Genomic DNA, 12,181 nt, shown 5'->3' with positions numbered 1-12,181 from the left:
GTTCTGTTTCTGCTCAGAGCTGGTTGAGGATTACAGATTCTAGTCTGAAATCTTGGTCTTAAAATGTTTGCCCAAACTATACACTATAACACAAAGAAGTGGCCTACACTAATGCTGCCCCCCGCCCCGGCTTTAATTCGCTGTTAATTACAAAATGCTGGTTCTGACAACGCAGCTAATTAATTAATTTTAAAGTTAATTAATTTAAAAGAGGTGGTATGCATCAGTATGTACTGATGAAAAACAGCTTCCATCCAGCAGACGAACATCCCAAGTTACCTTGAGATTTTTTGCTAATAGAACACTCAAAACAAATGGATGTGGCATTGGACACCCAGAGCACATGAGAATGAAAACTTTGACTGAAGATACAAAGCCAACAAGGAATTTCACAGACACATTTCTGAATGTTTGGATGTAGCAAACTGACACTATTGATAATGATCTGGAGTCATCAAAGAACTGCCAACAATGATGATTCGTCAACCAAACAGCTAGGAATCAAAAATATGAAAATAGAATAGAATTGTATTGATTCTTTTGGAAGAACATGTGACTAGCAGTCACAATTGTATTCTGAGGTCCCAGTGTGTGCAGAGAACTTTATTTAGAGCATTAATGAAGTAACTGAATGTTTGTTACGTTTACTGACCCAGTACTGAACTCAAGCATTTAATAAACAATGCACATAACCCTTTTGTAAATCATTCTGAATGCTAGGGTTGCGTGTTAAGTCACTGCAAACTGCAAGTAAGCTCAGACCTTCAAAATGTGCTGATCTCCTATAAGACAGATACTTGATTCTGAGAGGTTGGTAAAATTCATTGTGTCAGGGTCCTGACTTCACTTTGTCTCAATAAATCTTTGAAGTAAAGAAAGCACTAAGTAGAGAAAATGGAGCAGTGGGATTATTTGGGAATGTTTAGAAGCTGTCACAGATGCTTCTTGTGATGCAAACCTCTGTAACTCTATACTTTCATATCAGTGAAAATATAATGCTTAAAGAAATGTATCTTACGAGGTGTGGTTGTCCAAAGCGCACGTTTTGCTTTCTGTACATCAGATGGAATATGAAACATTCACAATCTGATTAATTTCTAGTTAGTGCGATGCAGGGTCTGATTTACAGTTCAGTGACAGATCCCTTTGGGGCAAGGACCCATCTGTCTGTTGTCTCCAAATCCTTCTCCGTTACAAGGTCGCCACATGTATTTTGTTTGACTTTTTATTTTTAGCAGCTGCTTCACTGAAATAAATTTCATCATGTCCACAGAATGGATTCTGAAACTGGAGGCTGCGCCTTAAACATGGTCTGTGAGGGCGTCAGGTTTCTATTGTCCTGGGACTAGGCATACCACAACAAACACTGTGTTCTAAGAAGGCTCCATTCTATGCTTAATTCAACAATATTTCTGCTCACATGTCTATCAGTCTGTCCACTGTCAAAGCATTGAAAGCAAAAAAAACGTGTAATTTTATCCTTTTTTCTTCCTCGTGTTGAAACTTGCAAGAATCTGCCAGTCTGCACCTTGTTGCACACCAATGAAAGTTGAGCTCCAACTGACATCAAACTTTCTACTAATTTGACGTTGTGGCCTTAAAGGCACTATGCGTTTAACCTGATGTCCTTCTGAGCAGCTATATAATATAATCTGCATTACGTTCTTGCTGTTAGCAAATAACATTGTATCTAATGGTTCCCCTGACGTATGACCAAATCAGCTTCACGCATCAACCTCATGTTTCAAAAGTTAACTCCAGAATATCATGAAGGAATTTTTTGGAAAAAAAATCAAACTAAATTAAAACTTCTCCACTGTACAGAAAAGTGACAATCCTTTATTGACCTTAAGGCTGCACCTTTAAGCAAGTTAATTCATAAAACATTGCAAGATTTCAAAATTCATTCACATCTCTGGCTGGACCAGTATGTACTGTATTGTCCATCCCAGATTGTCTGGAGAAGATGCAGGTAAGTCAATTCCTTGAACTGCTACAGGTATTGGCTATCGGTACACCCACACTATGAAAAGGAGTTCCAGAAGTTTTGCCCGATGAAGGAATGGCAATATGATTCCACATAAAAGTTTATTTTCACTAATCATTCATGAGGATGTCATCTCACCTCTAGCATTTATTGTCCATCTCTAATTGCCCGTGATAAGGTGCTGGTGAAGTGCCTTCTTGAACCAGTATAATCAATGGTATGTGTGTCCACAGCATTGTTAAGGCAATTCCAGAATTTTCACCCAGTTACAGTGAAGGAATGGCAAAATAGTTCTGAGTGAGGGTGGTGTGGGGTTTGGAGGGGACTTGTAGATGGTGCCATGTATCTGCTACCCTTATTCTTCGAGATGTTTGAGTTTGCAGGTTTGCAAGGTGCTGTTTTGGTGCGTTGCTGCAGTGCATCTTATAGATGGTGTGCACTGTTGCCACTGTGCACGACTGTTGGAGGAAGTGAATGTTGAAGGTGGTGGATGGAATATCAGTCAATGTCCTGGATGGAGCTGTGATTCTGTAGACTTCAGAACTTTAATAACTGTTTATGGATTGAGAGGATCAGCAATTAATCTGTCTGGAATAAACTGTTGCTTCAGATGAAAGGAACAAGAGAAACTTGTTTTAAAGGAATTAAAAGCAGCATGCTAACTAACCATTCCTGGGAAGGAGTCAAAGCAACATTAACAAGCTGTCTCCTGGGAGAGAGTATATTTAAGACAGAAATAGATAGGTTCTTGGTTGTCAAGGGGATCAAGAGTTACAGAAAGCGGGAGAATGGGGTTGAGAAACTTATCAGCCATGATTGAACGGTGGAACAGACTTGATAGGCTGAATGGCCTAATTTCTGCCCCCATGTTTTATGGTCTTATAAAGGGATTAAAGGCAGGAAACGTTGTTTTCAAACAGACAGCTAACACAAAATGTAACAAGGGACAGGGGAGCTACTTCTGATGAGAATGCAAGCCACAGACGAGGTGAGGCAGCATCTGAGGAGCAGGAAAATCAACGTTTCAGGCAAAAGCCCTTCATCAGGAATGGCTTTTGCCCAAAACATCGATTTTCCTGCTCCTCAGATGCTGCCTGACCTGCTGTGCTTTTCCAGCACCACTTAAATCTGAACTCTGATTTCCAGCTTCTGCAGTTCACATTTTTCCACAGACTTGAGGTGTCTAATGTAATCAATATTGTGGATAATAGGATGTAAAGGATCAAAAATAATGTCAAACCACAGACTTGAAAGAGAGAACATTGTATAAGAATTAAGCTTTGTCCTGGATAGTGTCAGGTTTCTTGAGTGTTGAAGCTGCATTCATTCAAAAAAGTTGGAGTATTCCATAACACTCTTGAGACCTATGTCCAAGTATATGGTGGACAGGAGATGAGTTAATTCCCATGGAATTCCTGATCTCTGCTTTGCTTTTGTGGTCAGAGTATTGCACGTCCAGTTCAGTTTCTGGTCGATGGTATCTCCCAAGATGTTGTTAGTGGGGGATTCAGTAAAGGTAATTCTCTTGAATGTCAAGAGTAAATGGTTTCGTTTTCTCTCGTTGCAAGCACTTGCTTGGCACATACGTTAGTTACCACTTTATCAGCCTGTGCCAGAGTGTTATCCAGTCTCACTGCATGTGGACATGGTCTAGTACCAGATCTGAGGAGTTGTGAATGATGCTGAGCATTGTGGAAACATCCGCCAATATCCCCCAAAAAATGGGGAAGTCATGTATAAAGCAGCTGTTGAGGGTATGGCCTAGGAAACTGCTACCTGGAACCCTAGCTTCTGGGACTGAGGTGATTGATCTCTACAGCCACAACTTTGTGCTCAGTGTGACTCGAATTCAATGGAGAGGTCTCCCTTCACCACCAACTTCCATCAACTTCAATTTTGCTGGAGCCCTTTGGTATGATCAAATGTGTCCTTGATGTCCAGGCCCATCATTCTCAGCTCACCTCTGGAATTCAGCTGTTTTGTCCATGTATGACTGAAGACTGTAATATTGTCAAGAGCTGGGTGATGTTGGCATAGTCCAAATTGAGCATTGGTGAGCAGGTTATTGGTGGGTGAGTACTGCTGACACCTTTCATCACTGTACTGATGATCAAGAATTGACTGGTGGGGCAGATACTGGCCAGATTCAATTTGTCCTGGTTTTTGTGTACAGGACAAACCTGGGTAGTTTTCTGTATTGTCACGTAGATACCAGTGTTGTGGCTGCACTGGATCAGCTTGACAAGGGGCTCTAGAATCTTTAACACTTCAGTCAGGATATTGTAAGGGCATTTAGCCTATTTTGTATGATCATTCATTTATTCTTTCATGGATGTGAGCATTGTTGGCAAGGCAGTCTGTCGCCCATTCTTAATAACCCATGAATTGAGTGGCTTGCTAGACCATGTCAGAGGGCCATCAATTGTCAACCAAGTTTCTGTGGATCTAAAGTCACATGTAGGTCAGACTGGCTAAGGTTGGCAGATTTTCTTGCCTAATAGTCATTACTAAATCAGATGGGTACTTACCACAATCCGTGATGAGAAGTTTTATGGTCATCATTACTAAGACCTTTGCCCATATGTAACTCTAGACCCACAGCAATGTGGGTGATTATTAACTACCTTTTGAAATGGTCCTTATTCAAAAGCAGTTAGGCACGAACAACAAATACTCATCTTGCTAGATGTGTATATCCCTTTAAAGAATAAAAGGAAGACTAGCTTTCAATTCATTTTATTAATTGAGCTTAAATTTCACCAGCCTCCCAGAGCATCGGTCTGATGATCAGGATTACTAGTCCAGGGTTATTATCACTGATTTTTCACTCTTTACAGTGCTGTCAGCTTTTTGTTGATATCAGTTGGAGTGAAGACTATTTCCTGTGATGTTAGGGACTTCAAAAAAGACTATTATTATCATCAAACCAGAGGATCAATCCAGGTTCAATAACGACTATAGGACAGCACATCTGGAACAGTACCAAACGTGCCTAAAAATGAGATGCAAAACAGGTGAGCTCTCACACAGAACCATGGCAGCAACATGCTATGTAAGAACTAAGCAATCAACGAATGCAACAAATCAAAACTCTACCTGCGAGCTGTGATTTGTTGCATTCGTTGATTGCTTAGTTCTTACATAGCATGTTGCTGCCATGGTTCTGTGTGAGAGCTCACCTGTTTTGCATCTCATTTTTAGGCACGTTTGGTACTGTTCCAGATGTGCTGTCCTATAGTCGTTATTGAACCTGGATTGATCCTCTGGTTTGATGATAATAGTCTCAAGGATATTGGTCAGCAGAAATTCTGCAGTGATCACTTGCATCAATGCTGTCATGGGCAAATGCATCTGAGTGCCTGTTTGTAATGACTGGACTTCATTTTGGTTTGTTCCTACAAAGCACATTCTGTTAAATATCATGTTAAATATAGCATACTGACATTCGAAACAGCCCTCCATCCAACTTGTTAACCTGTCACAATGTCACAGGTAGTCCATAAATGCCAAGACGTTCTGCGTTGCTGGCACTGTTTTTACAGATTTGCCACTGCCCATTGAGAGCTTAGAAACCACTACACTGCCAGAGTCATAGCTTATAATATCAGAATTGCAAGTCATCAGGTTATATCATTGTTTCAGTGAGCACTGACATTTAAGAAAGCAGAATAGGAGACTAAACTGTCCAATTTTTGCAAACACCTTGATCATTTGCAGCCAATCTATTTCAACAGTTCCTGTCAGCAGAATTCCTGCTATGTTGCTTGTTTTTCTCCAATTAGAGAAAATTACTAGGAGGTAGGGTTATCCGTGCAATGATGCATCAAGCCCTACGAAATAACTCCAGATGCTTTATTTTCTTCCAGTCCCTAGGAGTAGAAGCTTCCAGCTTCTCTTTGGCTCCTGTTTGGCTCCATGAGTAATATCAGTAACTCATTGTGAAAGAGACACCAAAGTTTTCAAAATCTCCCTCCCTAGGAAGAGTCACGGACACAGCCATGGGGCCCAGTCACCGTGAGGAGTCACTGACACAGCCATGGGGCCCACTCGCCATGAGGAGTCACTGACACAGCCGGGAGGACACTCTCACCGTGAGAAGTCACAGACACAGCCGGGGGGACACTCTCACCGTGAGGAGTCACAGACACAGCCGGGGGGACACTCTCACCGTGAGGAGTCACGGACGCATACGGGGGGGACACTCTCACTGTGAGGAGTCACAGACACAGCCGGGGGGACACTCTCACCGTGAGGAGTCACGGACAGCCGGGGGACACTCTCACCGTGAGGAGTCACAGACAGCCGGGGGACACTCTCACCGTGAGGAGTCACGGACACAGCCGGGGGGACACTCTCACCGTGAGGAGTCACAGACACAGCCGGGGGACACTCTCACCGTGAGGAGTCACTGACACAGCCTGGGGACACTCTCACCGTGAGGAGTCACTGACACAGCCGGGGGAAACTCTCACCGTGAGGAGTCACGGACACAGCCGGGGGACACTCTCACCGTGAGGAGTCACGGACACAGCCGGGGGATCCTCTCACTGTGAGGAGTCACGGACACAGCTGGGGACACTCTCACCGTGAGGAGTCACTGACACAGCCTGGGGGACACTCACCGTGAGGAGTCACAGACACAGGCTGGGGGACACTCTCACCGTGAGGAGTCACTGACACAGCCGGGGGACACTCTCACCGTGAGGAGTCACAGACACAGCCGGGGGACACTCTCACCGTGAGGAGTCACTGACACAGCCGGGGGACACTCTCACCGTGAGGAGTCACAGACACAGCCGGGGGACACTCTCACCGTGAGGAGTCACAGACACAGCCTGGGGGACACTCTCACCGTGAGGAGTCACTGACACAGCCTGGGGACACTCTCACCGTGAGGAGTCACAGACACAGCCGGGGGACACTCTCACTATGAGGAGTCACAGACACAGCCTGGGGACACTCTCACCGTGAGGAGTCACAGACACAGCCGGGGGACAGTCTCACCGTGAGGAGTCACGGACACAGCCGGAGGGACTCTCTCACCGTGAGGAGTCACAGACACAGCCGGGGGGACACTCTCACCGTGAGGAGTCACTGACACAGCCGGAGGACACTCTCACCGTGAGGAGTCACGGACACAGCCGGGGGGACACTCTCACCGTGAGGAGTCACGGACACAGCCGGGGGACACTCTCACTGTGAGGAGTCACTGACACAGCCGGAGGACACTCTCACCGTGAGGAGTCACGGACACAGCCGGGGGGACACTCTCACCGTGAGGAGTCACGGACACAGCCGGGGGGACACTCTCACCGTGAGGAGTCACTGACACAGCCGGGGGACACTCTCACCGTGAGGAGTCACGGACACAGCCGGGGGGCCCTCTCACCGTGAGGAGTCACGGACACAGCCGGGGACTCTCTCATCGTGAGGAGTCACGGACACAGCCGGAGGGACTCTCTCACCGTGAGGAGTCACAGACACAGCCGGGGGACACTCTCACCGTGAGGAGTCACAGACACAGCCTGGGGGACACTCTCACTGTGAGGAGTCACGGACACAGCCAGGGGATCCTCTCACTGTGAGGAGTCACGGACACAGCCAGTGGGTCCTTTCACCGTGGAGTTCTTAGAACAAACCATTTCTATAGGCTGCCTTTAACCTTTGTGATTTGGAACGTACAAGTGGCTGGAAAGCGCTGCATAGGTCCTGGTGCCCCTCCAGTTCAGGCATCGCAGATATTGAGTCATTGTTTTTGTTATTAGATAAGTTAATCAATATCACTTGCTTATCTTTTGGTCTTTCCTTTCTCCAGAAGTAAGGTTAACTGTCCTTGGAACCTATTTATATTTCCACTTGAACCCAGTATCATGATCATTAAGTAATTTCTGGTAACGCATTATATGCAAGTGCAGCCATTCCACCTGACCTTCTTTCCTTCCCTTTACTCGACAATCATAGCATTCCATATTATTTTAGCTCTTCAGCAGACTGACTCTTTTGCCTGGATTAGTGGCATCAGTTCCTGCCAGGATCTCAGCTCAAAGTCTCCTCTAATGTTTCATCTCTCGCTCTTTTTCAGCATCCAAAGAGCAACAGCCGTCCTCCTGGCTGACCCCTGCTTCCAACTGAGGTCAATACAGTATCTGCTTGGAGAAAATGAGCTCGTGGCCCTGGGAGCAGCACCCCCATCAGCGGAAAAGAAGCATTTCTCCCTCCAAGCATGTGAGTACAGTGACATTGCAATTGAGCCAGGCCTGATAATCTGACCTATTGCAGAGTAGGAACTTCTGCATCATATATTTGCACTTGCTGGAGTATTGTAACGTTTAAAATGCAGCATTGGGTGATTTGTGCTGTTTTTGTGAAGGAGATATTGTGTAAATAGTCTGGGTTTAATAATGGAATGGTATGGACCATATAAATTGAAGGTCCTTTTGTTCACTGCCTCATTTGTAAAATCTCACTCTGTCATGGGGAAAAGTTGAGAGATTTAATAAAAGTGCTGAAACCTAACAGATTTTGATCTATAGAATAAATGAGGAGAGGGTCAGTAGCAAAATGTTCCAGATTTAGAATAGGATAGAATAGAACAGAATCCCTACAGTATGGAAACAGGCCCTTCGGCCCAACATGTCCATACCGACCCTCTGAAGAGTATCCCACTCAGACCCATTCCCCTACCCTCTTACTTTACATTTTCCAAAACTAATGCACCTAACTTACACATCCCTGAACACTATGGGCAATTTGGCATAGCCAGATCAACTGACCTGCACATCTTTGAACTGTGGGAGGAAACTGGCGCACCCAGAGGAAATCCACGCAGAACACGGGGAGAATGTGCAAACTCCACAGAGTCAGTCACCTGAGGCTGGAATTGAACCCGGGTCCCTAGCACTGTGAGGAAGCAGTGCTAACCACTGAGCCACCGTGCAGCCATAATAGGATAATCAGCAAATGACCTTCAGGATTTCTTTTACGTAGCAAGTCCTGACCGGAAAGCACCGCATGAAAGGATGTTGGAAGTAGCTTCAGAAGTGATTTTCAAAAGGAAATTGAGTAGAACATTAAAATTTGCAGGTAGTATGAGACTAACTGCATAGTTTTTAAAAGAGTCTGTGCAGACATGATGGCCAGTGGCCTCCTCCTGTATGATTAAGTTATCATAATTTAACTGATTGGTTTGACATCTCAGGGGTGTATTATGTTGCTTTGTAAGGACACAGCTGTAAAAATAGATACTAAAGAAAGAAAGACTTACATTTATTGACAAACTTGTGTTTACTATTTTGAATAAAATAACCGACAAATTGATCTGTTTCAGGTGTTGGTTGAGGTGTAAATATTCACCAGGAGGGTTTTCAAATATTGTCATGGATTCTTTTGGGTCCAACTGAGAATGTAGTTGTGACCCCAGTTTCGCACTTCATCTGAAAGGTGCCACCTCAGACTGTGCAGGAGTCCCTCTATTACACTGAAGTGTCAGCCTGGATTGTGTCTCCGAGTCTCTGGAGTGGGACTTGAACTTTATAGCTTGGAGGTTAGAATGTTGTCATTGAACCATAGCTGACACCTGATGTCTTTAACCTTAAAGGGCCTTCTATTTAAAAGAAGACCTTTTTTACACAAGCTTTCCAGGTGCACTTTGTTTCAAGGTCTGTATCTCCTGGTTAAAGAGAATAACAGGACCGTGATACCAAACAACATGATTTGGGTATGGCAGCTGTCAATAGCCACTGTGTCTGTGTTCAGTTTGGAACAATCTGCTCTTTCACCAGAAGCAGAGTTTCCTATAATGTATAAATCACATGAACATAGTGACATGCACAGATGAAGCATCAAAGGACCTGAATGGTTTGGTTTGAAGAAAAATCATTGTTAGCAAATAGAGGCTAATGGATATTTATTTATAGTCATTATGAGATATGATTACAAGAAGTTAAAAACTGGGAATTGAACATTCAGGGGTATGTTCAAATGGGCAAGCAGAAACAGGTGAGTGGTGGGGTAGCTTTATTAGTACAAGATGTAATTAGTAAGTTAGGGTCATAGAGATGTACAGCATGGTAACAGACCTTTCGGTCCAACTCATCCATGCCGACCAGATATCCCAACCCAATCTTGCCCCACCTGCCAGCACCCGGCCCATATCCCTCCAAACCCTTCCTGTTCATATACCCATCCAAATGCCATTTAAATGTTTTAATTGCACTGGCCTCCATACTTCCTCTGGCAGCTCATACATGTACCACCCTCTGTGTGAAAAAGTTGCCCCTTAGGTCGCTTTTATATCTTTCACCCTGGTTTCGGGGTGGGGGAGTCTAGAACTAGAGGGCATTGGTTTAGGGTGAGAGGAGAAAGCTATAAAAGAGACCTAAGGGGCAACTTTTTCACACAGAGGGTGGTACATATATGGAATGAGCAAAAATGTTCTTGGACTGGGTGTCGTAGAATCAAATAGCTGGAGGTAAGAAATAACAAGATGAGGAAGACACTGGTAAAAGTAATTATAAAAATAACAGTAACTATACAGTAGAACAGAATAAATCAGAAGATTAAAAAGTCAGTAAATTAATCATGGCCGACTTTAGTCTTCATGCAGATTGGGAAAGTCAAATTGACCGAGGTAGTGCAAGGAAGAATTCATAAAGTGCAATCATGTTAATTTCCTAGAACAGTACCCATTGTGGATCCAATCAAGAATCAGATTATTCTGGGGTTGTTTAACTTATTTAGCTGGACAGCTGGTTTGCATTGCAGAATGACGCCGACAATATGGTTCCGCTTTCCCATCAGCTGCAAATACCACGAAGGACTCTCCTCCTCAGTCCCTCTCCTCACCTTGTGCATGGTGACTCTAAGGTTAAACCACCATCAGTTGTCTTTCTGTAATGTGAGAGCAGCCCTGTGGTCCAACATGACAATAGTGATTTACTTCGGCTTTTTGGGTTCTGGTAACATGTCATGAGGCAGGTTTAATAAATGATCTCAAAGTCAGTGAGCCCCTTAGAAACAGTGTATAATTCAGCATCTCAGTTTGACTTCGGTCTGAATTAACGTTACTAAACATAAATAAAGGTAATTACAATGAGAATGAGGGTGGCATTGACTGGAATGGATTGGGAAAGCAATTTAGAAAAAAAGACGGTTAATGAGCAATGGTAAATGTTTAAGAAAATAGTTCCATGACACTTAGCAAAGATGAGAGCGAGAAGGATTCTAGGAAGGGGATAAACCAATTGTGGTTAACTAGGGAAGTTAACAACATTATTGAATAGAAACGAAAAGGTTATAACATACAAAAGTGGCAAAGATTAGTGATTGGGGAAGTGTTAGTAGACAACATAGGATAATCAAAAAAAAATAAACTGAAGGTAAACTAACAAGTAACAAGAGAAGGAGAGTAATAACTTCTTCAAATATATAAAAAGGAAGAGAAGCAATGATAAACACTGAGCTCTTATGGAATGAGATGCTGAAATAATAATGGGGAGACAGGAAATGGCAGAGGAGTTGAACAAATACTTTGCATCAGTCTTCATGGTACAGCATAATAATAGCATTCCAAAAATATTAAATAATTAAGGAGATAAAGACTAGTAAGTCCTTTGGATCTGTTGGGTTGCATCCTAAGATTTCAAAGAAAGTAGCTCTGGAGATAGTAGATATCTTCCAAGAATCCTAGGATTCTGACAAATATTCAGAAGATTGGAAAACTGCCAGTCTAATTCAAAAAGAGCAGGAGACAAAATGCAGGGTAACTGTAGGCCAGTTAGCCCATCATCTGTTGTTGGGAAAATATTAAACTCTTTTATGAAGGGAGCATTTAGAAACCCATAATATAGTGAAACAAAGTCAGCGTTGCTTCATGTAGGGAAATCATGCCTCACAAATTTATCACCGGTCTTTGAGGAGGTAACAAGCGGTTTGAATAAAGGGAAACCAGTAATCAATATATTTGAATTTCCAGAAGACAATTCACTCTGTTTAATTCTTCTAAACCTAATGATGGTTTCTACTATTTCTTCCTCCTCATGGTCTTGGCTCCCTTCTGAACTGTAACCATTCTGTGTGTTAGTAAGCTTCACATGCTCACCACTCTCCTGAATTCTGAAGAAGAGTCACACCAGACTCGAAATGCTAACTCTCCCTGTTTCTCTGTCCACAGATGCTGCCAACTCTGCTGCATTT

The 12,181-nt window shown here is 43.5% G+C and overlaps 1 protein-coding gene across 2 annotated transcripts in view; it reads left to right on the top strand.

Annotated features, from left to right (window-relative positions):
• The window catches only part of rnf123 (ring finger protein 123), a 402,816-nt gene that overhangs the window by 345,829 nt on the left and 44,806 nt on the right, over nucleotides 1-12,181 (top strand). For both annotated transcript variants that reach the window (XM_072582761.1, XM_072582762.1), the window contains exon 36: nucleotides 8,070-8,212. In XM_072582761.1, coding sequence (XP_072438862.1) covers nucleotides 8,070-8,212 — 143 coding nt within the window. The remainder of the gene's footprint in view (nucleotides 1-8,069; nucleotides 8,213-12,181) is intronic.

The sequence above is a fragment of the Chiloscyllium punctatum genome, chromosome 12, assembly GCF_047496795.1.
Source record: "Chiloscyllium punctatum isolate Juve2018m chromosome 12, sChiPun1.3, whole genome shotgun sequence".
Taxonomy (NCBI): Eukaryota; Metazoa; Chordata; class Chondrichthyes; order Orectolobiformes; family Hemiscylliidae; genus Chiloscyllium; species Chiloscyllium punctatum.
This window is presented reverse-complemented; position numbering and strand designations above follow the sequence as displayed.